Source organism: Cydia splendana, chromosome 23 (assembly GCF_910591565.1).
Source record: "Cydia splendana chromosome 23, ilCydSple1.2, whole genome shotgun sequence".
Classification (NCBI taxonomy): domain Eukaryota; kingdom Metazoa; phylum Arthropoda; class Insecta; order Lepidoptera; family Tortricidae; genus Cydia; species Cydia splendana.
The window spans coordinates 11,918,172-11,945,585 of NC_085982.1; the positions used below are offsets into that span (position 1 = coordinate 11,918,172).

Consider the following 27,414-nt stretch of genomic DNA (forward strand, 5'->3'; position numbering starts at 1 on the left):
TAGCACAAAAAACTGATTTTGAGGTATATTTTTTAATTTGGTAAATCATTTAATGCAAATAATATAATCCATGGGTCAGAAACCGGTTATATTTAAGGGAAAATAACCGGTTTCAAAAACCGGTACCGAGGGCAAAATCACTGTGGCCTTATCCACATTTTACAAAACATTCCAAATAACCTTCTCTATGTTAAAAAGTATTTTGAACCGGTTAATAGAACCGGTCAGAAAACCGGTTTAGTAAACAAAACCATTATTTACCTATATAGGTAGTGTTGCCACGACATCTCGTCCGCAGGATCGATTTTGTCAGGCAGTGTGAGCTGGATCTTCGCGAACTCTGCCACGTCTTGTTCAGACATTTTCTGTAAAGGGTATGTAAGGTTAGCAACATTTCTAGTCAAGTATATAAGTATTGAATGGTAAAAAGAGGTCTCGCATACAAAAATTAATCATAGAAAGTCCGATAGCACTCGCTATCAAAAGACACTTGTGAGAAATCTAAGGATAAAGTTGCAGATCAGAATCAAGGCTCCCTGACTGACGAAACTATGGTAAATAAGCCAGGACAATGTAAGGAAGATTGTGATGTACCGTTTATATAATTCCATTGGTCCAATCCAATCATTCATTTCATTCACCTTTCTCTGGATTTCGCAACCTCTATAATCCTCTTCGTTGCTCTTTTAGGCGCCAGCGAAGCTTAATCATATTGTTCAATATTTATTTACATTTTTTTTTATCTACATTATACTTACTTTCAGGAAGCGATCCTTGCAATGCTGCACTAACTCCTGCTCTCTTCCCGCGAATAGATTGAGACCAACCGGGAGAAGACGTTTGAGACAAGCTACCATTAGGGAAGCCTGGACTTCCTTATCTTTGTCGCGTTTCTTGTCGCGATGTTTCTTCTTTTTCTGCATTTGAAATTAACTACTGGTTACTAGCTGTTCGTATGTATGTCGGCGGCCGATCGTAAAATCAGGCAAATTCCTAGGCATAATCGTGAAAATAATTGTCTCGTTCCCTTAGTCGACGAATTCCTGGACAGTTTGCCCTTCAGGCATCTGAAGCAACCTAACGAACCTATCCTACCTATCTATTGGTTTAATGTGACTACCGTCAAAACATTACGTGTACTTTACGATCGGCCGCCGACCTGTATACTAAATTAATTTTGCAATCAAAAGAACTGTCTCAACCATAATTTGGTTTTAAATCTAGTCTGTAAATATCAATGACGAAATAATTAAAAACGATTTGAGTATTTTACAGCTTATTTCAACAACAAAATAAGGACAATCTGATTTTTCCATATTTAATTGACAATTTACCTTGCCACCACCCTGAGGTGCTCCTTCGACAACCGTGGTCACCCTTCTGGTAGCTGTAGGCATGATCAGCACCTGTGTGATTACGAATAGGTTTTCAATTTGATATTGTCTACAGAACAGCTAGGCACATTCAAAAGATTTCGTGTACGCCCTTGAGTTTCTTTGCAGTGCTAGTATAATTATTCAAATAATCGACTTTGCAAAAGGAGAGTTTCGAATCGTGACTAGACTTACAAAATTTCTTCTGAGGCCCTTGCAAAATCAAATCCCTCCCGTCATTTTGAGAAAGGGACTTTCTGGGGGAGTTACACGAAGATGGAAGTTGGGATATTTTACAGGTAGGTCTCCTTAATAATTTATTGACAAAATAAGTTGATATCTTACCATGTTATCAATTTCGTTGGCGGATATGAAGTTCTGTTCCTCCTTTAGGAAGTATTGACTCTTGGACCAGATGTTGAATATTTCTGCAACGTGGTTGTATAGCTCCTCGGCCTCTGTTTACAAAAACAAAATATTTTTTTATCCGGATTGGCGGGAAACTACAAAAGACAGGGTTGAGTGGAGGAAGCGAGGGGAGGCCTCTGCCCAGCAGTGGGACACTTAACCAGGCTAATAATATAAAAAAAAGTAACCATAATCAAAACAGTAATATCTGCAATATACTTAACTGACCCGGTTTTAGAAACAAATTATTTAATTTGATTCGAATTTAATTATCTCGTAGCAATAACACTAACGAATAAACAGGTGATTGACAACGACAACACATCCGTATGATGTTAAGAAAAATTCGTTAACTGCTGCCTCGTAAAAGAGGACTCACGTACTAACTATTACTTTATACTCTTTATATGATGTTTCCCCGTATTAAATAAAATGGATTAGGATGAAATTTGACATACAGATCGTTTGTGACTTGGAATGAGACAAAATACTTCCTGGAATGCATCTCATAAGGAAGTTTAACATTAGAAAGCGTGAGTAAAGAATGGGTAATTGAGAGGTATAAGTGTTTGTACAGTCAACTGTAAAAATATGGGTGTAGCCAACTTATTCAAAAATATGTCCCATAGTTCTTAATTCGCTGACATAAGAGCTATGGGACATATTTTTGAGATGATTTGTGCACCCATATTTTTACCGTTGACTGTACGCATTGGAAGTCGCGGGCAGATCTGGATGTTAAGTGAGACTCACCGTTGACATTATTCCTGAGCCAATGGTTCCTCTGCAGATCCACGTATTTGATGAGCAGCGGATAGAACGAGTAGATGTCACGAACTAACAGCTGCCAGTCTTCTTGGATCTGGGACTCCACTTGTGAGGTGTCGTCCGTTGAAGACTGAAACAAATACATTTAAAAAAAGTTGAGTAAATATGACGCTAACCTATAGAATTTCATTGTTTATCGGCCCGATTCGAACTTTAAGATGCGTCAAATATTACGATCGTATATGGATTAGATATGACACATCTAATCCATATCGTATCTAGACGTATCTTACAGTTCGAATCGGGCCGTATGTAGATTTATCTGTTAACACTGACTTTGCAATGTGTTTTGGGGATCATCTTTGGATTGATATGAAAATCGCCATAATAAAGCTAAAGGCCAAGATAATGAGTTAAATACTTTTTATCTTCTACCGTGACATTACTTTACGTATTATTATTAATCGACTGCATAAACACCTCACCTTGATAAATCCTCGTAAGCTCTCTTCCTTGTGGAACATGGTATCAGTGCGTTTTCTGACACGCTCTGCCAGTGGCAGGAACACGTCACGAAGTAACTCTTCGGAACTGTTTAATGAAAATTACTTATTACAAACAAACATTTCGCTTCAAATTCAGTGTCGAAACTGGTTATTTATACACATATATTAACCGGTTTATATGTTGAATGAAAATTAATTATTACAAAGAAACATTTTGCTTAAAATTCTGTGTCGAAGCCGGTTATTTATACACACATATTAACCGGTTTATACGTTGAATGAAAATTAGTTATTACAAAGAAATATTTTGCTTCAAATGCTGTGTCGAAATCGGTTATTTATACACACATATTAACCGGTTTATATGTTGAATGAACATTACTTATTACAAAGAAACATTTTCTTCAAATTCTATGTCGAAAGCGGTAAACCTACGATATTTTGTGTACGTTAGGTTGGTATTCTACCTGTCTAATTTCTTGGTCCATTGTGTATTTGCGTCTCACATTTCATGATAATGAGAGAGTGAGACGCAATGACATTGGACCAAGAAATTAGATAGATGGAATACCATCCTTAAATAAGTTCTGATGAAATTAAACAAAACGATTTTTTCCGAAGCCATCTATATAGGGACCGTGCACGATGGGACGGTCTGCCATCTTGTGGCCTGAATCGGAAACATATGTGCACATGTACATTGCCAAAGCAAGTGCTACCATCTACCGTTCTCGTCGGTACGTTTCCATGTGCGTAGTAGGTTCTGCCACCTTGTGGGCTACATCGGAAGCATAAACGACACATTTACGCCTCGCGCCAAAAATCTGACGGCTCCTATGCTGCCCCCTATAGTTCATGCACGGGGCATATAAATCCTAAAAAGTTTAAGTACCTGTTGATGATAATTTGTTGCGTGTAAGTGGCTATACGAGTCATCCAGGGTGCGTTTTCGTTGCCGATATTCTTCTTGATGAGTTTCAGCACATTCTTCAGGAGCTGGTTCATGTGTTCCGCTGTCACCATGGTTACGTGGTTGCTGAAAAAAAAAAAGATTTTATAGGTACTGTGGACAACTCACTGAATTGAAACTAGTTTTATTTTATAGGTACTCTGGGCAACTCACTGCATTGACTCTATCTTTCTTTTATAGGTACTCTGGGCAGGTCACTGCATTGACACTAGCTTTCTTTTATAGATACTCTGGGCTACTCACTGAATTGACACTAGCTTTCTATTCTCTAAGCCCTAAGAGGGTTGCACCACATAGGTACTATAAACGAGCTGATCAACGTTAAATATTTTACACTCTCTTGATAAGTTCAGTTCAGTTCAGTTACTTTATTGGTAAAAATATTTTACAGGTCACACAGGTACATTTGAAATAAGATAATAAGAGAATAAGATAATTATTACAATTCTAGATAAAAAATACTACATCAGTCAAAGTTTACAAATCTCTAAATATGATAATAATGATCGTGCAATAATTGTTAATATAGTAAATTTTATAATAATTTATTTCATAAAGTCATCAACAGAATAACATGCTTGGTCTAGAAGTAAACATTAAGCTCAAGATAAGATAAGCTCAAGTAAATGTTGACGAACTACGATGACGTTGACAGTCGGTATGGTGCAACTGGCCATTATTGTAAGAAAGATATGGGTATTTTTAGTAAGAATATCTGGGAGACCGAGCTTTGCTCGGAAAACATAAAAACTCATAAATGCGCGTTTTCCAGAGATAAGACCTAGCTAGATCGATTTATGGAGAGCGTACTCGGGCCGTCCGGATGGTCGACGACCGGTTGGGCGTCCTAGGTATCGCTGGAGCGTTGAGGTCGTGAAAGATCTAAACGAGCTCGGTGCCGTTGATTGGACAGAAACGGCGCTAGACAGAGAAGCATGGCGTTCCTTAGTGTCAGAGGCCAAGATCCACTTCGGGTTGCTGCGCTACGGCAGTAAGTAAGTAAGTAGATCGATTTATCGCCCCCGAAAACCCCCATATGCAAATTTCATCGAAATCGTTAGAGGCGTTTCCGAGATACCCGAAATATATATATAAATAAATAAATAAACAAGAATTGCTCGTTTAATTTTAATAAGATTCAGCAAAGCCTGCGGAAAGATCTTTGTTGTTAGGGTTCCGTAGTCAAATGGTAAATAAATATGGAACCCGTCATTTTCGCATGTCCCTATGATGTGAAATTTCAAATATAATTATAGTATTTTAATTACATTATTACATGCGACGTCGTTTAAAATTTGTAGGGCTTCTAAGGTCTTTTGTTAGGGTCCTCTAAAGACTCTATAGGGTCTACAATAGGAAGTGGCGCTTACCCCTGGGTTGGCGTGACGTTGTCAGGCCCCTGCGCCCACCAGAACGGCAAGTACGAGCATAACAGCGGCAACACCACGTCGATGATATGAGGGGCTTCCACGTAGGTCTTGTCTGACTCGACGAATTGGTCGACCTCGCCGAGGATCGTCTCTAGTGTGGGCATGAATTGCTCCATTTTGGCCATTATGTCTGTCGGATGAAAAAGTTGTTAATGAAAATATCTCTAAACAGATGTATTGCATATTTGTTTTCCATCATATTTTCTCGGAAACCTTCGTATTTGTCATGCAACTTTAGTCAACGTCAGTAATTTTTGTACTGCGACTGACTGAAACAGCAAGACACGTTCGTACGTGTCCGTGAAAATACGATGGAAAATAATTATGCACTACAATAATTTCGATGCACTACATCTGTACATATATGCAAAATCTAAAGTCTACAACGATATACCTATATGCCACCAAGTTTGACAGTCAAACTAGACGTCGTTTTCCTACTCCATATGTTGAGCTAACTGAATTGTCAAACTTTAACTTTTTATAACCAAAGTTAACGCAATCTTTCCCGCTAGCCGTCTAGGGCCCATTTCTCGAACAGTATTAGTCTAATATTATTAGTCTACAAACTGTCAAATCATATGGGTTTCCATGACAATACACTAATATTATTACCCTAATATTGTTCGAGAAATGGGCCCCTGTTCTCCTCTACAGGTCGCATTTCTCAACAGATTCTAGTGAAATTTTGTGAGCAAATTCGATAATTAAATATATATAGTAACAGCACCAGTCATGGGACATTTAAGAGGAAATTTGGAGTATATATGATATTTCCCTTGTACATGTAAATGGTCTTCCGCTTAGCGTGTTAAAAGATGAAAGTCCTATCCGCCTTTCATGTTTTAGGCGTGTAGTATCAAAGATACTGCAATGAGTTTCCACATAATTAACAAATTAAAACTATGCTTTTTTTCTCCAGTCATGGACACCAAAGCTCCAGTAATGGGCCCCCGGTAATGGACGTGGATCCAGTAATGGGCCCCCTATAATGGACATTGCTCTATCAGTATAAAATATTGAAATGAAGAATAAGTTATGGCAAAAAAATCAATTTTTGGTATAAGCTTTTATCGCTGAATGTATTTTTCTTTCCACAGCCAATTATTATTGTATTAGATTCATCGAGACAATTCTAATATACCCAAACACAATTAGTTAGGGTTTATTGCGATAAAGTTCCCATGGCCACCTCCTGTCTCCATCATCAGATCAAGTCCATGTTATCATAATATTGCATTATCATCCGATTTGCATACTTAATTACGTACTTACACAAAATTTCAACTGAATCGGAAATCGAAAAGTGGGTCAAATTCAGCTACCAAGATTTGACCCACACTAACTAACAAGGCAAGTTAAATAAAAGTTTGGAAAAATGATATTAATTTATCCTACGTCCGAGAATACCTCCTGGTTGACATATTTCGTAACTACATTTTACTTCTGTATTGTTTAAAACATGAAATTATGGCATGGCAAGCATCATTATGTCAATTGTCCCATCATAGGAGGTATGCAGTTTTACAGCTCCTATAATGGGATTGGGCCAAATACCACTATTTTTTTACATCTGTGGAGTCACAACATAGTGTGTTGTATATACCTTATCTCATGGTAAATGCAATTAACAAAACACATTCTAGTTTTCATCAAGCATTAATTCATTAAAATTTAATAAATTAACTCACCTCTCTTAGCGAAGTTGTTAAGAATTTTTAGTGATATTTTTTTTCAGTGGCACGACAACTTTTGGGTTGACGCACATTTCTTAAAAAATAACCGAATTTAATAAAAATTCAAACATAATCAGCTCTAGGACTCTTATTTATGATAAAAATATATCCAGTGTTTATAAACTACTTTTATATACTTATTTTAGAGGAATTGTGTTTTTTTGTCCCATTACTGGTTCCGTGTCCATTACAGGGTATACTACTATATTTTTGTCGATTTAGTTTATAGTTTTTTAGGGTTCCGTACCCAAAGGGTAAAACGGGACCCTATTACTAAGACTCCGCTGTCCGTCCGTCCGTCCATCCGTCTGTCACCAGGCTGTATCTCACGAACCGTGACAGCTAGACAGTTGAAATTTTCACAGATGATGTATTTCTGTTGCCGCTATAACAACAAATACTAAAAACAGAATAAAATAAAGATTTAAGTGGGGCTCCCATACAACAAATGTGATTTTTGACCGAAGTTAAGCAACGTCGAGCGGGGTCAGTACTTGGATGGGTGACCGTTTTTTTTTTGCCGTTTGTTGCATTATGGTACGGAACCCTTCGTGCGCGAGTCCGACTCGCACTTGCCCGATTTTCATTAGTCCACAACCTGTCAAATCATATGGGTTTCCGTGACAATACACTAATATTATTAGCCTAATATTGTTCGAGAAATGGGCCCCTGCTCTCCTCTACAGGTCGCATTTCTCAACAGATTCTAGTGAAATTTTGTGAGCAAGTTCGATAATTAAATATATATTTTTGTCGATTTAGTTTATAGTTTTTTAGGGTTCCGTACCCAAAGGGTAAAACGGGACCCTATTACTAAGACTCCGCTATATTTTTGTCGATTTAGTTAGTTTATAGTTTTTTTTACATAGCCTTGGGGGGTTCGCTAGGTCTACAGCTAACTGAGCCACTAATATCTAGTACATGTTTAAGTAACTTATTTGTGCCTCAATCTCACCTTGCGCCTCGAGAGAGTGGTCTGCTATGCGGTTGAGCAGCGAGAACTGATTGTGCTTGTTGAGATGAGGCTCCAAGAACGCCACCGGGAATGTAGAACTGAAGGCACCTAAGCAGGAACCCTGAAGAACACAAAAAAACACTAATGTCGTCATTCATAAACGCGTTACTAGTCTGAATTAGCTACGAATCGTTTGTCTTTATCTGCCATTTTGACTTATGTATTTGTAAGAAAGGGATAAAACGTAATTTAACTAAAACAGGCCCCTAAAGTTTTATAAAGAAGGGGGTAAGTTATTTTTCTCTTCTTTCTTGAGATATGCGGATTACACAAATTATACTATAAAAATACCTGAAATACCCATAACGATATTAACAGGTATTTAGATTTTTAGTTTTTAATTAGGTTTAATAGTTTTACAATAACAAAATATTACTTTTTGTTAGTTTTAAATATACAAGGTGGCCAAAAAAAAAGTGCATTCCCGTTGCCAGGGAGGTTTTGGGAGTAAAAAAAAATTACCCTCCCATAGAAAATGGACAAGCCAAAATGTATGAAACAGTCAAATTTTTTTATTATTTCGTGGTTGGTCCCATAGTAAATGTTGCTCAGCATAATTCCAAAACCACCCTGGCAACGGGAATGCACTTATTTGGCCACCCTGTATTAAACACGTTTAATAACAAAGTTCGAAATACCGGTATTTCAATACCGGTTCCGAGCCCTGGTTCCTGTAGGGCCTCATGGTGGTTTGGTAACTTACCAAAGCGGGTTTGTGTCTCTCTATTTCAGTCTTCAGGTACTTCCTATCGTGTGTCAGGCTCGCGTCGGTGCCCAGAGTGTATAGGGAGCCGAGGATCTTGTACGATGCCACTTGGATCTCGTCCACTGTGAAATAAAATGTATAGGTAAATAATTATTTAAAAAAATTCAATATTTTAAGGGCAGAAATGTGCGTATGGGAATAATTAAATAAACATTAGGGGACATCTTACACAAGTCAACCTAGCCCCGAACTAAGCATTAAGCACTAAGCTTGTACTATGGGTGCTAGGCGACGATATACATACTTATATACTTAGAAAATACCCAAGACTCAGGAACAAATATATATTGTGCTCATCACATATTTAAATGCCCTACCGGGATTCGAACCCAGAACCCTCGGCTTCACAGGCAGGGTCACTACCCACTAGGCCAGAACGATCGACAATCATACAACACAATCGAAGTCGAATCTTACAGCTAGAGAATAAAGCAATAAACGAAATATATTCAAACTTTAATACTACTAGACATAGGGAGATATAACCCGTTTCCAAAGTTTGAGTAACTATCGCGGTACCCGAAGATAATATTACTATAGAAGTACTAAGATTTAATAATTGATTAATTTTGATACTCACACAGCAAATCGGCCCCGTACTCGCAGTTAGCAAGGTGATCAAACTTGGCGGTCAGGACTGGAAGAATCACACCATTGATGTAACCCAGTGACGTGGACGTCTTCAAGTGCGTACCTCGTAGGTGCGCGTATTTACCCTGCAGAAGATGGCACAAGCAGATAAGTACGTACGTACGTACTTAATGGCGCAGCGATCCAAAATGAGTCTTGGCCTCCGACACAAGTACACGCCAATTGTCTCGATCCTGTGCCATCTCCCGCCATTTATCGGCATGGAGATCGCGCAAGTCCGCTTCAACTGCATTGCCCCAGCGATACCTGGGACGTTCGATCGGCCTCCGCCCTACCGAGCGTCCCAGGTATGCCCTTTTAGCGCCGCGATCCTCCTCCATTCTCAAAACGTGGCCGAGCAGATAAATAGGTACATAATTTTTCCAATAAGGCCAAATTTAACTTTGTTATCCCGCTAAATACTATACTCTGTATCTTTGGGTATTTGAGTAAAAGTAAACAAAATCTACCCTCAAATGTCTCCTTAAGGCAGTTGAGGGCAGATGAAAACATTACATGATCAAATAATGTCGGTTAAAGTCAGGTCGTTCAGTGACTGATCCTGGCGGTTTTGTATTTTGGTCGGTTAACCAATAAATGTTATAATTACCCGAAAATGTACAAATTGTTTGTTTACTTTTATTTAAATACCTAAAGATACAGACATGCTTAACAAACATGTAAGATCGTCGCAATCCAGGTAGCGGGAACTCTATCTTGGGATGAAACTGAATCGAGAACCTTTGGCTACTTAAGGACGACTTTCTTTTAGCATTTAGTATGGTTGCCCTGCCCTTAGCCACAGAATAAATAATAGTACTAGGTACAGAAGATTCACTCTCTAACAAAACGCGTCTGCTACGATTAGGACAGATATGACTGCTAGGTGGCGCAAGCGCCACGCGCAGCCTACTTGTTGCGACGCGATGACATCGCGGAATGAGCCACGCCTGCCTTAGCCCTAATATATCGGACCACGCTACGTGAAAATAATGACTTTCTTACAGCATCAAGAACGCAGGATGCATCTAGTGTCCTCAAATTTCTCAATGAGACCACAAAATGTGTCAAGGGGTCATAACGGGCTTAAGCTTAAAAAATATAATTTTAGAATATGGCAAAAATTACTTTGTCAAAAAACTGGCTTACTTTGCATTTTGTCTTGTGTGCAAGGCTCGGAACCGGTTTTTTTTTCATACAAAAAATACCGGTATTATTACGTTCTTTGGTTTATTATTTAATTTTTAATGGGACAATCTAATTGAAGTTGTTAACTAAATACATGACTCAGTCCTACGTAAAAAGCATTAAATAATTAAACATTTTGGGCTATTTCGGATTTTACAAAAAAACCGGTTACAAGCTCTGCTTGTGTGTTTAGAAGAAAATGAAAATAACGTTACTCACATCCTGTAAGTTCAGTATAGTATGCCCCAAATCATCAGCCACATTATTGAAGAACGTGAGCATGGATGTTCTGATGAATTCAGGACAGTTCTTGACGAGGGACTTGGCGTCGATGCCTTTCACGAGGACTTGGAGACATCGGACGGTGATCCTCACGTCTGGCCCGAATGCTGCTAGTCTGAAAAACGGAAAAAAATCATCATCATTATTACTATTTATTGCTCCGTTTGTCTTATAAAGAAGTAACCTAGAATTTTCTGAATGTCACCTATCCATCAAGTTAAAGACACCATGACAAAACATCTGACGATTCATAGGACTTTTCTGGTGTTAACGAAATTTACTACCATCAGAATATTCAACCCAGATGAAAAAATAAAACATTTAATGCCAAAAAGGCCTTACATCATTTTGAAAAAAAGCTGATACTCTACAAACTGCTGGATCAATTTCTATCAAACATAGCTAAGAACCACCGCAAGAAAACTCGCTTACACGTAAAAAAACCGCATCGAAATCGGTCCATCTGTTGGAGAGCTACGATGCCACAGACAGACATACATTGGCGTCAAACATATAACAACCGTATTTTGCGACGAGGGTTAAAAATACTAACCTCGAACGCAGCAAGCTAACTACTGCTATGAAGTAGTTGCGATGTGATGAGAAGTATTTCTGATACTTACCTAGATCGTAGCAAGCTGGCTAGCTTACAAAACAGCGCTGCTACCATCTCTTTCTCTTTCAAACTGGCGGCGCCGACGTTGTTGGTCGCTGTTGCCACAGCTATGAAATAGTTGCGATGTGATGAGAAGTATTTCTGATACTTACCTAGATCGCAGCACGCTGGCTAGCTTACAAAACAGCGCTGCTACCATCTCCTTCTCTTTCAAACTGGCGGCACCGACGTTGTTGGTCGCTGTTTCCACTGCTATGAAGTAGTTGCGATGTGTTGAGAAGTATTTCTGATGCTTACCTAGATCGTAGCAAGCTGGCTAGCTTACAAAACAGCGCTGCTACCATCTCCTCTTCCTTCAAACTGGCCGCACCGACGTTGTTGGTCGCTGTTGCCATTACTATGAAGTAGTTGCGATGTGATGAGAAGTATTTCTCATACTTACCTAGAACGGAGCAAGGTGGCTAGCTTACAAAACAGCGCTGCTACCATCTCCTCTTCCTTCAAACTGGCGGCACCGACGTTGTTGGTCGCTGTTGCCACTGCTATGAAGTAGTTGCGATGTGATGAGAAGTATTTCTGATACTTACCTAGAACGGAGCAAGCTGGCTAGCTTACAAAACAGCGCTGCTACCATCTCCTTCTCTTTCAAACTGGCCGCACCGACGTTGTTGGTCGCCGTTGCCACTGCTATGAAGTAGTTACGATGCGTCGAGAAGTATTTCTCCATGAGGGGCAGGACCACCTGGACAGCAAAATATTCGCAATTACGTATATTACCGTTTGATATATCGTTCACTGTATTGCTATTTGAAACAGGGATGGTGTGTAATGAAAGGCAGTTGATGCCTATTGATTTAATTGTTGAAGCCGTAACTCTTAAGAAAAAAGATTCAATTTCAGCAAACAGTTTCAAACTTTAATTTTTTTTTATGGATTATCAAATCCACTGTTTCCAATGATGACAGCAAATGCAAGAGTTACTATAAAAATACTGATATCACTATATGCGTGGCATACGTGTAAGATATTTGAAAAGTTCCATTTGGTCTTTTCTAGGAGTCAGATTATGACTTGGTTACAAGGGAATCGAATGTAATGTAAAAAAAAAAAAACAAATCAGACCAGACGTCTTGAATAAATCAGGGAGCATACATCGAAGATCCTGACCAATTTAAAATTATGAAGTTGGTTAAACTGTGAGTGATGCCATACAAGTTCGTGTAGTCTAGGAATATAACACTTTAAACCAGTGGTGGGCAAAGTACGGCCCGCGGGCCAGTCCGGCCCGCCGCCGGTCCTATGAAATAATTAGTATATTTAGTATATGGCATTGGCCCACGATTATCGCAAATCAAAATACATTTTGGCTACAATTCTGGCCCTCCACTTAAATTTCCTAAACTTTCTGGCCCCCCATGAAGAAAGTTTGCCCACCACTGCTTTAAACTCTCGCATTTTGTACACATACTTAATTACACACACGGGTCTACCGCGATATAATTTCATTGTTTTTACCTTAAATTCCGAGGTTTCATCTAAGTTGTACCAGCTGTGGTCACGGAAAGACTCAAATTATAAAATTATATCGCGGTAGACCCGTTTGTGTAATTAAATAGTGTAGGAATGTTATGTAACAGTGGTAAAACATGCTGTATATAGACAGGCAAGTATGTAATGGCAGTGTGTCAATCATGCAAAACATTAAAGGAACAACAGTACCTTCTTGAAATACTTATGTTCCGTTTTGTTATGCTTGTAAGGAATTCAAAACATATAAACATCACAATTCTACAAGTGTTACTTAACAATAAATACCCAAAGAAGTTTATTATTAAAGTGATTAGCTTAATAGTAAGTAAAAATATGGACAGAAAACTACACTAGAAGAGTGTGCCAAATACGCATAATATAAAATTGCATGCATTTATAAATAGAACCTCAGCTACCGTTTAGCCAAATATGACCAAAACCTAAAACCATATTTTCAAATGAGGTTTTCATGTGGGTTAAAGTTACCTTCCATTGGGTCAAAGTAACCCGAGTTTAAGGTTCTTATGTTCCATCTTGTCGTGTTACTGACTGAGTAAATATGATTTACACCCATATTTCGAAAACTTCTAAAATACTGGCCTGGATAACATTCTAACCCTCTTTTTGCATTTTTTTTATTACTATTTAGCGCCTAGCCTCCTAAGGCCCAAAGTCCTACCTATGGTACTTCAGTTCGATGAAATTTAAACCATATATTGAATTAGAACAGAGTTGCATTTCTTTTGTATCGTTAAATTTTCAAATAAATAAAAGTCAACTCTATTCCCTGCACTATAGGTTCAAATTTCAGTGTCAAATTTTAGGTTTTTAATTTGTATGGCTGCGCCTTAGGAGGCTAGGAGGTTTGAACCTTCGACTTTCCATGTTTTGTGTCGATTTAATAGTTAACATATAAAACGCCAATGTGGAAATTCGGCTACTTTTTCAAACTCACCTTAGAGAAGAACTTAATATCCCTCGTACTCGTCTTAAAACTCGTCCTCCTACTAAACGTAGTCGACGGTTTCAAAAGCTTCATATTAATCGTCGCCCTATCGATGTACTGTATCAGTTTCTCCAACAACGAGTAAGCGAATCTAAGCTCTATTGCTACGCCCGTAGTGGTCTGTTCCGTGTCGCTTTGCTGAGCCTTGCTGGGGCGGTGGAGCTTGTAGCCCTGATATTGGAGGTATTTGAGGAACTCTTGGGATCGTTCTCGATCCTTCTTCTTTTCTTTGTCGGTGAGGAGATCGTATGGGACGAGTTGAGGGTGGATTCCGCCTGTAGGGAATAAAAGAATTGTTAAATTGCCGATCCGAAAAAGCTATAAATAAGTAATTATTTTACGCTACAATAAATGACTACTTTTCAAAAGGGCTTATTTCTCTATGATCTTCATACCAAAATAAGCCCTTTTGAAAAGACACTCCTGAAATATGAATGTGCCATATTACTTTTTCTCTGCGCTTTGACACAGCTCCAAAAAAAAAAGTCAAACTATTTGATCTACTGATTGGCTGTATAGCGAAGAGCAGTGTTTCAAGCCACACACAGAAGCCATTGCAATCGTTATATGTCACGCACACAACAATATATCGTCTGCTTTGCGCTTATGTTTCAACATCGATTTCACGTAATAAAAGAGTGTGTATATACGTGCTGTTGTAAAACAGCTCCTAACATTATGTCTAAAGCATCGGCGGTTATATCAACTGATTCAAATGTATTACCACAGAATAAATAATAGTAAGAATAAAAACTCGTCTATTACGACAAATATGACTGCAAGGTGGTGCAAGTGCGAGCAGGCGTCCGTTCCGTAGCGGTGCGCGGCAACTACTACTGCTAGACACCAAAATTGGTGTGGGCCGCATGTACTTGTAGCGACGCGACGAAATCGCGGAGTGAGCCACGCCTGGGGCCCATTTCTCGAACGATATTAGTCTAATATTATTAGTCCACGAACTGTGAAATCGTATGGGTTGTCATGACAACACACTAATAATATTAGACTAATATCGTTCGAGAAATGGGCTCCTGGTATTACCTCCGTTCGTAGTAAGTTCTTCTTTCTTCTTCTTAGCCCAGATATCGTGAGCGTTGTCAGCTAATCTCTCAGCCATGTTCTGCATTTCTCTCGACAGAGTCAAATTGGTCATGTCGACAGGATGCGGATTGTAGTTGAATGGGGTCGCTGAGTCCGTCTGAAATATATTGTAATGGTTAACTTACTGCTAAGCTAGGCTTGTACCGCTATGTCGTAGCGGAAGCATAGTTTTTTAGGTTTGTAGCGAACTTTTGTAAGGTCATAACGACAATGTAATTTTATACCGTCAAAATGAGCGTTTTCCAAAATGTTGTACATTTCATTCATGTCTTCAAAATATTGACTTCTTGGGCTCATTTTACATGGGCTCATTTTTTTGAATGTACAAATGATTCTGAATAAAATGAGCCCAAGAAGTCAATATTTTGAAGACATGAATGAAATGTAAATTTTTTTTTTAGAAAACGCTCAAATACGTATCTACTGAGTTCAAAACGATGATATTTGTGGTACTTTTATTATCGAAAGTTGGGAACTTCACTTAATATGTTTAGCAACATATAATATAATTTACTTTAGAAAAACAACAGCGAAAATATTTTAAATTTAACTACACATGTCGATAAAAAAGGTCGGAACACACATGTATACACATTATTTATATAACAATGCCAAGTTAGTTACTATACATTAACAGTTAACGTATTCTCTGTCCGCCCGAGCTATGCGCTATGTTCGTAGCCGATAACATGTCTTTTCCGCTTTGTAGCGAAAAATGCCTACGAACAGAGAAGACGCTTAGTCGTTGGCAGTGAATGTGTTAAGAGGGTCCAGGTTTACTCACCACAGGGTCTGGCGGGCGCTGCTGTCGGGATATGAAAACAACATTTAGGGTTAACACAGGGGCACACCAAGCTTAGGACTAGAGATGCAACGGATAGTTGTTTCGCCGGATACCGGATGTTCGGCCTGACCATCGGCCGGATACCAGATGTTCGGCCTGACCATCGGCCGAATATTCGGTATCCGGCCGCCGAAAATCCGGCCGGCGGAACTATATCTACATTTCGGTTTTTCAGATGCGCTTTGTGCAGGTTTTGACCTGTTTCGTGGTGAACATTAATAGGTTCGAAAACTTCGAAATCAAACAAGTCAGTGGCATATTAAATTTTTTTTTTTAATAATAAACGAGTACGATTATGACCGTGACTATTTCATAAACCCAATTTGTTTACTCCGAAATCAAGCAAATTTACTATCCGGTCTCCGGCCGGATAGTAGGTCCTATCCGGGATCCGGCCGGTAGTCTAATAATGGCCGGATAGGCCGGATACCGGATAGTAACCGAATATCCGGTGCATCTCTACTTAGGACATAGATATTTTACAAGGATACTAAAGTTATTAACTAACAGCAAAAACGGACCATTATTGGACCTTATATCCTAGCAATAAGGTTTTTTTTCAAATAATTTACATTCTCAAACAGAATTGAAAATAACTAACCTGCGCCATATTGCAGGGTTCTATGTTTGACTTTTATCGAACTGAAATTTGAACATTGTCACAGTGAAGTCGAATTTCAACTATCTTGAAAATGTAACATAGAACCCTGTAATATTGGGCCAGTGATATCATACTGAAAATCGCTATTTATTGTCTGGGGTCTTCTTTTAGTCGTTGATTTATTCCAATAAAATTGTCCTAAGACCCTAAGTACTAGAAAAAATGGCAAGCAGAAAATATGGTAGAATTTCTTTTGTTTCGAAACTACACAGAACAAGTGAAATGTAACTTTGCTCCATTTGAAAATAATTTAAACAATACATTATACAGGGTGGAAAGGCACGACGATCCTTTCCGGAAATGGGAGATAGTTTAGCCTAAGCTCTATATTATCTCCATAGAAACTATGTTAATATGGGCAACCGTTTCTAAATTATGACCTTTTAAACATCCACGCAAAAAACTACTTTGTTCTAACCCTAACAGGTGACAGGGTCAATGAACTTACTTGTAAACAATCAGTATTCGACAGGAAATTATGCTAATTTGTTGCCATCTAACCATTTTTAGGTCTGCTTACAGCACGGTAAGAATCATTGCAGGATTTTCGCTTTCTTAGTGGTTCCACTTGTTCAATACTTGAATGAAATAGTTATGTTATTCCTTAATATTAATAATACTAACCACAACATTGTTTACAACGACAGTTCAAATGGTGACATTGACAACCACTCAAAAGTACGCAATCGTCTTATAAATATCTCTGGTTTCCTTGACTGATAAAAAGGTTTTAGTTTCTTAACACGTTTCACAAAATTATTTTCGAATAATTGGAAACTATCTAAAATAATTAAAAATAACAAGTAGGTTGTATTAGTTGCACCAAATGAACTTGCAAAAATTAAATACTAAGAATAAATCAAGAATAAATACTTCTTCAATACCAAACTAACAAACCTTCTTGCGTGGTAGGAAATAGACAAGACGTCTGATGTTTGAAATTAAATTTTCATTGAATATACTTATTGAATGTCATATTCTTCAAATAAAAATGTTAGATGCTCGTGGCTATTTAAATTTGTGGGGCTGTGTAAAAGATATGGTGTACCAAACCAAACGGAATGTGAAACTGCGGACGAAATGAGACAAAGGCTAATTGGTGCTTTCTGCGGAGGATAAATGACGAAGAGCATACACTATATCGCATGTGCATCGACATACTCGGGTACGGGCTGCGGCGGCGTTGTAATACACGGAGGTACATTTGAACACCGTATGTGAAAAGAAGATAGTATTAAATATTGGAAAAAAGTAATTATCTAAGAAAGTAATAAAATTGTTTGTAATATTTTTGCATGCATTTGATTTATTTGACATTTATGCGTCATTCATACATCATTGCGATACTGTCAACGATCGGAAAAAAGTGTAAAGTCCCGAGCTTTCCCGACGGAGATCCTTAATCTAGCCGTCATGTGCACATGCTATAGGGTTATCACCACAGTTAAAAAGTAGTATTTTTGCAATTTTTATTTTTTACTCAATTAACGATTCTTACCATTACCAATAGTCTCTGTATCACTTAAACGACCTAATACTTCCGGGAAGGATCGTCGTGCCTTTCCACCCTGTATGTACATAGAAATGGTTGGTACTACATATAGGACCGTGGGCTTTAGGGGGTTATTTACAACAACTGGACTCAATTTGAAGTTACAATTTACAATTAATGTACTGGTCTGAACCGGCAACACTGGTCAAAATGCCGCTCAATCTGACCTCTTCCTAACAGTAAATCTTGACGTATGCCTTGAGCAGCCGACAATTAGTGTCAATGATATCAATGTTGCCAGTTTATTTGTAGGTATAATTGTAATTTGTAACTTTAATAAAACAGATACAGCCTACTAAGTCCCAAAGGAATTTATACTATTTTAAATTGGAAATCATTAATTCCATGACAATTTTAAAGTCGATATGAATTTGTCCTTTTTAAATGACATTGGGTTTTAGGATATATATACAAAGGGAATGTGTAATACTATAAAGGGTAAACAAACATGCAAATTAAATTTCTATACATAAAATAAATTTTAAAATACCGTATCCTTTTCCTTATTCGTTTTTTCCTACGATAAGCAGCATTAATGATATAGACAATAATACAAATATTCATATATCTTTTTATTCCGTAGCTACATTTATAACAACTATACAAACTAGGAAACAAAAAAACGATCGTTATTTTTTCTTGGTCAGTCTCCTTTTGGCAGCATAATAAAAATTATAAACTAATATTATATATATTATGTCGCTTTCGAAAACATTTTTTTTATTATTAGAAAAAGGTAAGCAATCTCACCTGAAAACTGTTTTATAAAATATAATTTTCACTTCTCATGCTCAAAAAGTGCACCTTTATGTCGTGCGTAGACGACATAAAATCGCATTTTATGCTCTAGACCATATCATCTATTACGACCCTAAGGGCCAGTTGCACCAACCACATTTGACAGACTGATCAACGTCAGCCGGCGCGCCCCGGCACTTTACTATGAAACTTTCCATACATAAAAATTTAGCGAACTCTTTAACGATACGAACAGCTTGGTGCAAACGACCCTTATTGACTTAGCAATAAAGTCCACATTCTGCCATACAAACTGCCAGCCCTGCCGGCGCGCCCCCGACCGGCGCTCTCCCGAGCGGCGTGCCCCGCGCCCCCGACCGGCCCAAGAACTATTTTCTTTAGTCTTGAATAAATACGTTAAAATAACCTAAAATATTAGATTTTTTGTATATTTTCCTCGCAATCGAAGTGAAAAGCAGAGTGTACAACAAGGGCCTTGTCCTTGGGCAATGTCCATTTTTACCCTCGTCTACTATTTTGGTCTTCGCTTCGCTCAGACCAAAAAATTGCCTCGGGTGACAATGGGTCACTTTATGCCCTTGTTGTACAATCTACTATTTATTGGTTCTTAATAGGGAGAACTTTATTTTATGCGGTCCCAGGAAACTACAACTACTCCACGTAATTTTCTACCGTTGCCCCGTACAAACGCGAATTAACAGAAGTAAATTTTTTACATGAGTTTATTGTTAAATAAACAGTAAATTTATTATCGACTTGTAATCGCGTTTATACGGAGCAACTTATGGAATGTCCTTGTTTGAGAACATTGGACAGAATCCGTATGTTTCTGAAAATTGCTTGGGCATGATATAAACTAAAAAGAACATAAAGTTACCGTTTCTTTGCTCTTATCCATCTCGTCCTGACAGCGTTAATAAAATAGACAGTATGAAGCATAATTATTATAGGTTAATTACAGTGAATCTCGAATCATTAAGTCCGATTATGATGGGCGCAGTTATCGAACTAATAACGATCTGATAATTAAAATATGGATATTTTGTGGATTCAGTTTTTGGCCAAAAAGGGGTATATTGTCAGTCATTTTGAAACGTGTCATTAAATTATTCAAGTGTGTTACTCCGTAGGTAGGCTACAGAATAAATAATAGTACTAGGTACAGAAGACTCACTCTCTAACAAAACGCGTCTGTTACTATTAGGACAGATATGGCCGCTAGGTGGCGACAGCGCCACGCGCGGCTTATGGCTAGCCACCAAAATTAGTGTGGAACGGATGTACTTTTAGCTACCTGTAGCAAAGCGACGAAATCGCGGAGTGAGCCGCGCCTGGTTAGGCGAACTAAATACTTACGCCACCAGACTTGGATTGTCGTCGCATGGAGCTCCTGTTGGTACTGGGCAGGTCGACTTCGGAATGTTCCACCGACCAGCCGATCGCTAGTAGCGCTTTTAGGGACTCGCGGACTGGTTCCTTGTAGCGCTCCTTTTCCTGTAAGAAAAGTTAATTTAAGGGAGGTATAATAATAAATATAAATAAAGTCTCTCAAGGTGTTCCAAATCCAAATCCAAATGTTGATCCAAATCAAGGGTCAGATGCAGAAGGCGGTGATCTTGGACACGGCGCGGATAGTCCGCCGGTTCCTCTCTCTGCAGCCCTGACCACCGGTAGCTTGGGCCTTGCCCCGCTGCTGGCGGCACCGTAGGTTAGGTTTTTTATAATGTGTTTATATTATTTTTTATGTGTTTTTATATTTTACTTTTATATTCATATTATAAATAACCTAACTTAAGATGAGAAATAAATAAAGAGAATAATAAATATACTTTATTGCACCGGAAAGAAAACAAAATTTAAAAACAGATTAAAATGTAAATAAAGGTAGCAAACGGCGGTCTTATCGCTGTAAGCGATGTCTTCAGACAACCTTAGGGTAGCGGGATATAAAGTAATCAATAATAATGTATTTTGATAATTTTCTTGATACTCAACCGATTTGAAATAACGAATATAAAGGTATGTTAATATTATAGGAATAAGCCCTTCAAAGCACTTTTTATAATTTTCACGATTTTAAAATGTTCTATTTTTAGGACATTGGGTATTCGTTACATTTGTTTCAAATTATAAGAGCCTTTCGAGATTCAAAGGGTGTTTTTCGTTAAATACCTTCTTCCTCGCGTTATACCGGCATTTTGCCACGGCTCATGGGCCTCTTAGCAACCTAATCCCAAGAATTGACGAAGGCACTAGTTTTTTGTTAAATACCAAATTATTTAAATCAAGAGTATAGAGAAAATACTTACGTAGTCATTTAGCATGTTGTATGGCTTGAGGCGGGGATGAGACTTCTGACTGTCCGACCAGGATTCGCCGTACACCCAACCGTTTTCGATTTTCCTGTTGAGTACGATTAATATTTATTTATACTAAATACACAGAACAAAGTCGAGATAATCTAGTTTTTTTTTGAAGCCCAAATACTTACTGTTTTTGCTGACGACACAACGATAATAATTAAGAGTGATAATGGCAATATAATGTAAATATGAATCTGATATTTGTGAAGCCATAACTGACATAAATGATGGGATAAACAATAACAATCTTCTACCTTAATTAATAATCTGAATTAACCCTTAAATCGACAAAAAACACGGAAGGTCGTGAGTTAAAACCTCGGTGCTCAATAGTAGCAATGATACTGGTTAAGAAAAAAAATACAATATATGTCCAGTATTTTGGACGTTGCCAAATTAAGGGTTAAGCATGATTTAAATTACTAAAGCGTTACCTGGAAGCCCAGGCATCGTGGTAATGCTCTGAGAATTTCTGGACAATGGTGTTGAGATCGTTGTTGAGTGCGACTGATGACGTGTTGATTGGCTGAGGGTCGTATTGCGGGTTGTCTGGACCGCCTGAGCAAAAAATAAGATACATTTTATTTGTGATATTTTCACACTTTGTTAATGTCATTTATGGCATTGTATTAGGATAAATGATATATTTAAAGTTAGTCTCTATTTAAAGTTATACCTAATCCGCCCACAGACCTATAAAAAGGCCTCCCATTATCTTCCTCTTCTTTCTTTTGACAAATCAGAATTGCATGTTTAGCATTTTTTTTCTGTGAGCGGCTAGAGGATAAAGGTGGAAAAACTATACATACCGGTGGATTGTTGTTCTTTGCCATAGAACTCATCATCGTAGTTCTTGACCAGAGAGTAGTCCGGCGGCAGAGCGCAACCTGCAACCAAATATATGCTTAGGTAAGGTGACCTTGACCTTGAAAATTGTGTACAAAATATACGTTCATTCTTATTCCCGTTCATATTTTCTCATTGTTTTGCCGTAAGAAATATATTCATTTCGAATCCCTAATTTTATAGCCTTATAGCGCCATCTAGCCGTTAATTCTGTAAACTTACCGATAGCAACAAGACAAGGTAGCGCCTTTCCAAACAGTTCAAGGTTGTAGTCCATCTTGCTGGTCAGCAACATGGTAAGGAACGTCACCATGTTTCTTGATATGTCTCTTAAGGAGTCATACATTATACTCAAACTGATTATAAAGGCATTAAGCAGCAGAATTCACTGTGGCTCTAGAATTTTACACCCAAATCTACTTATAGATTCTACGTCGACACTTCATTAGCGCAATGCAGGATCCCCCACCATCGGTGCAGGGCCATCTATCGTCAAATTCAGTAAACTTACCGATAGCGATGAGACAAGGCAGCGCCTTTCCAAAGAGCTCAGGGTAGTAGTCCATCTTGCTGAGGGAATCGAAGATGTTGCTGAACAGCATCATGGTGAGGCGCTTCTCCTCAGAGCCTCTGATATGCCTCTCAAGGAGCCATACATTATACTCAAACCCTGATTATAAAGGCATTAAGCAACAGAATTCACTTAGAGGCTCACCTTACTCAAAATGATACCCATTAACCTACTTATAGATTTTACGACGACACTGCGTTAGCGCGATGTAGGATTCGACGCCAGCGGTACGGCGCCATCTAGCGTGAAATTGAGCGACTAAAAGCGCAAGTCTTACCAACTCTGGCTCTAGAATTTTACACCCAAATCTACTTATAGATTCTACGTCGACACTTCATTAGCGCAATGCAGGATCCCCCACCATCGGTGCAGGGCCATCTATCGTCAAATTCAGTAAACTTACCGATAGCGATGAGACAAGGCAGCGCCTTCCCAAACAGCTCAGGGTCGTAGTCCATCTTGCTGAGGGAATCGAAGATGTTGCTGAACAGCATTATGGTGAGACGCTTCTCCTCAAAGCCATGTCTCTTGATATGCCTCTCAAGGAGCTATACATTATACTCAAACCCTGATTATAAAGGCATTAAGCAACAGAATTCACTTAGAGGCTCATCTTACTCAAAATTATACCCATTAACCTACTTATAGATTCTACGACACTTCGTTAGCGCGATGTAGGATTCGTCGCCACCAGTAGAGCGCCATATAGCGTCAAATTGAGCGACTAAAAGCGTAAAAGTCTTACCGATAGCGATGAGACAAGGCAGCGCCTTCCCAAACAGTTCAGGGTCGTAGTCCATCTTGCTGAGGGAATCGAAGATGTTGCTGACTAGCAACATGGTAAGGAACTTCTCCTAAGAGCCATGTCTCTCAAGGAGCCATAGATTTTACTCAAGCCCTGATTATAAAGGCATTAAGCAACAGAATTCACTTAAAGGCTCTAGAATTTTACATACAAACCTAATTCGAATACTTATCTAAATCTACTAAAAGATTCTACGTCGACACTTCGTTAGCGCGATGCAGGATCCCCCACTATCGGTGCAGGGCCATCTATTGTAAAATTCAGTAAACTTACCGATAGCAATGAGGCAAGGCAGCGCCTTTTCAAACAGTTCAGGGTCGTAGTCCATCTTGCTGAGGGAGTCGAAGATGTTGCTGAACAGCATCATGGTGACTTGGTGAGACGCTTCTCCTCAAAGCCATGTCTCTTGATATATGCCTCTCAAGGAGACATACAATTTACTCAAGCCCTGATTATAAAGGCATTAAGCAACACAATTCACTTAGAGGCTCAAGTGACTCAAAATTATACCTACTTATAGATTTTACGACGACACTTCGTTAGCGCGATGTAGGATTCGTCGCCACCAGTACAGCGCCATCTAGCGCCAAATTGAGCGACTAAAAGCGTAAAAGTCTTACCAATAGCGATGAGGCAAGGCAGCGCCTTCCCAAACAGTTCAGGGTCGTAGTCCATCTTGCTGAGGGAATCGAAGATGTTGCTGAACAGCATCATGGTGAGACGCTTCTCTTCGTCCGAGGAACCGCCGGAGCCAGAGCTACCGTAGTATTTAGCGCAGCGCTCGTAGTGTAACGTTAGCAACTGTGGACAACATCGTTGATAAATAAAAAATCCGACAAGTGCGAGTCGGACTCGCCGACCTGTTCAGCGGTGCAGGTCGATTTGGGCTGATTCTTTATGAGCGCAGAAGTCAAAAGCGTCTTGTAAACACAATAACCATATTTTATCAAAAGCACAATTTACACGTAACTTAGGTCTTTAGGTGGAAATGTGCATAACAGCATTCAAAAATAGAACTAGAGCATAGAGCACAGAGAAATGTAAAAAGGAATTAATAGAGTTTCGTTCTGCTGGACTTGCCAACACCACCGAGGGTTCCGTACTTCTTAGTATTTGTTGTTATAGCGGCAACACAAATACATTATCTGTGAAAATTTCAACTGCCTAATTATTACGATTCATGAGATACAGCATGGTGACAGACAGACGGACGGACAGAGGAAACTTAGTAATAGGGTCCCGTTTTTACCCTTTGTCTACGAAACCTAAAAATGAATTAACTTTAATAAAAATTGGATACTTTTTATGCGTTAATTCTTTATTCTGTTGTTAAAATCCCTAATAAATCAAAACCAAAGTTGCTCTGATGACCGAGTCTCGAATGCCATGTTTTTCTCAAACTTCAAGTATGAGTTAGCGTTAAAAATTTATCCACGGTGCATCAGCATCAGTGTATTTAGAGCAAAGGTGTGGACGATCCTTTAGCCGCCGTTACTCCTACATTTGCACTACAGATAGAATTATAAGACAAACTGCTAGGGAGTTATGATGTAATACACACCCTGACCGCAACAGTAGTATACTCCGACAGACGGGACACATCTACAGTAAGTTTCCTCAGCAGTTTGAGCAGCATAGAAGGTTGCATGGCAAAGTTAGTGCTACTAAGTAATATCACACTTCACTCTTGGTCAGCATTCTTGTTATGTTGTCTTGATGATAAACCCAAATATTCCACATATACATCAAGTATGAGTTATGAAGTGGTGTGATACGTACCCTGAGCGCAACAGTAGTATACTCCGACAGACGGGACACATCGACAGTAAGTTTCCTCAGCAGTTTGAGCAGCATAGAAGGTTGCATGGCAAAGTTAGTGCTACTAAGTAATATCACACTTCACTCTTGGTCAGCATTCTTGTTATGTTGTCTTGATGATAAACCCAAATATTCCACATATACATCAAGTATGAGTTATGAAGTGGTGTGCTGCGTACCCTGAGCGCAACAGTAGTATACTCCGACAGACGGGACACATCTACAGTAAGTTTCCTCAGCAGTTTGAGCAGCATAGAGGGTTGCATGGCAAAGTTAGTGCTACTAAGTAATATCACACTTCACTCTTGGTCAGCATTCTTGTTATGTTGTCTTGATGATAAACCCAAATATTCCACATATACTTCGAGTATGAGTTATGAAGTGATGTGCTACGTACCCTGAGCGCAACAGTAGTATACTCCGACAGACGGGACACATCTACAGTAAGTTTCCTCAGCAGTTTGAGCAGCATAGAAGGTTGCATGGCAAAGTTAGTGCTACTAAGTAATATCACACTTCACTCTTGGTCAGCATTCTTGTTATGTTGTCTTGATGATAAACCCAAATATTTACTTCGAGTATGAGTTATGAAGTGATGTGCTACGTACCCTGAGCGCAACAGTAGTATACTCCGACAGACGGGACACATCTACAGTAAGTTTCCTCAGCAGTTTGAGCAGCATAGAAGGTTGCATGGCAAAGTTAGTGCTACTAAGTAATATCACACTTCACTCTTGGTCAGCATTCTTGTTATGTTGTCTTGATGATAAACCCAAATATTCCACATATACTTCGAGTATGAGTTATGAAGTGATGTGCTACGTACCCTGAGCGCAACAGTAGTATACTCCGACAGACGGGACACATCTACAGTAAGTTTCCTCAGCAGTTTGAGCAGCATAGAAGGTTGCATGGCAAAGTTAGTGCTACTAAGTAATATCACACTTCACTCTTGGTCAGCATTCTTGTTATGTTGTCTTGATGATAAACCCAAATATTCCACATATACTTCGAGTATGAGTTATGAAGTGATGTGCTACGTACCCTGAGCGCAACAGTAGTATACTCCGACAGACGGGACACATCTACAGTAAGTTTCCTCAGCAGTTTGAGCAGCATAGAAGGTTGCATGGCAAAGTTAGTGCTACTAAGTAATATCACACTTCACTCTTGGTCAGCATTCTTGTTATGTTGTCTTGATGATAAACCCAAATATTCCACATATACATCAAGTATGAGTTATGAAGTGATGTGCTACGTACCCTGAGCGCAACAGTAGTATACTCCGACAGACGGGACACATCTACAGTAAGTTTCCTCAGCAGTTTGAGCAGCATAGAAGGTTGCATGGCCGAAGTTAGTGCTACCAAGAAGTCAGACACCGCTTCACGCTGACCTTTAGTCAGCATACGGTTCTTGGATAGTCTGTGAAAGATAAGATAAATTTATTTCATATCAGATAAAAAAACGCTGGGTTTAAAAAGGCTTAACCTTGTTATATAGTATGCTAGCAGTCGTCAAGCTAAACTACATGCATGACTTAAGACCGGTAGAGAATTTCTTAAAAAATCTTCCTTCTGCATTATTTCGCAAACAGTACCCAAATATGATAATGAAAAGCAAAACAACGCCCATGTAAGAAAAACTGGAAAACTATACTGGGTCAAGCAGGTCTTGTCAGTAGAAAAAGGCGGCAAATTTGAAAAATTTAGGCGCGAAAGGATATCGTCCCATAGAAAATTTGAATTTCGCGCCTTTTTCTACTGACAAGATTTGCTTGACCATCTATAGTTATAGTTATATATACTTCTATCACGGATTTGCTTTAAAAAAAGTTAGCACGGGTCACCAAAAACATAAAATCGTTAAT

The 27,414-nt window shown here is 38.8% G+C and overlaps 1 protein-coding gene across 1 annotated transcript in view; it reads right to left on the minus strand.

Moving 5' to 3' along the window:
- LOC134801880 (ryanodine receptor) overlaps positions 1-27,414 on the minus strand; it is a 228,446-nt gene that overhangs the window by 46,663 nt on the left and 154,369 nt on the right. Inside the window, exons 62-84 of the mRNA XM_063774533.1 lie at positions 26,807-26,969; positions 24,347-24,527; positions 24,000-24,024; positions 23,667-23,725; positions 22,314-22,391; positions 21,939-22,062; positions 21,451-21,544; positions 20,498-20,635; positions 15,266-15,422; positions 14,174-14,499; positions 12,276-12,430; positions 11,010-11,187; positions 9,553-9,688; positions 8,910-9,034; positions 8,147-8,267; positions 5,396-5,585; positions 3,948-4,091; positions 3,035-3,140; positions 2,535-2,679; positions 1,719-1,831; positions 1,335-1,406; positions 759-917; positions 262-365 (exon numbers count right to left, since the gene is read on the minus strand). Of these exons, the coding sequence (XP_063630603.1) occupies positions 262-365; positions 759-917; positions 1,335-1,406; positions 1,719-1,831; positions 2,535-2,679; positions 3,035-3,140; positions 3,948-4,091; positions 5,396-5,585; positions 8,147-8,267; positions 8,910-9,034; positions 9,553-9,688; positions 11,010-11,187; positions 12,276-12,430; positions 14,174-14,499; positions 15,266-15,422; positions 20,498-20,635; positions 21,451-21,544; positions 21,939-22,062; positions 22,314-22,391; positions 23,667-23,725; positions 24,000-24,024; positions 24,347-24,527; positions 26,807-26,969 (3,093 nt within the window). The remainder of the gene's footprint in view (positions 1-261; positions 366-758; positions 918-1,334; positions 1,407-1,718; positions 1,832-2,534; positions 2,680-3,034; positions 3,141-3,947; positions 4,092-5,395; positions 5,586-8,146; positions 8,268-8,909; positions 9,035-9,552; positions 9,689-11,009; positions 11,188-12,275; positions 12,431-14,173; positions 14,500-15,265; positions 15,423-20,497; positions 20,636-21,450; positions 21,545-21,938; positions 22,063-22,313; positions 22,392-23,666; positions 23,726-23,999; positions 24,025-24,346; positions 24,528-26,806; positions 26,970-27,414) is intronic.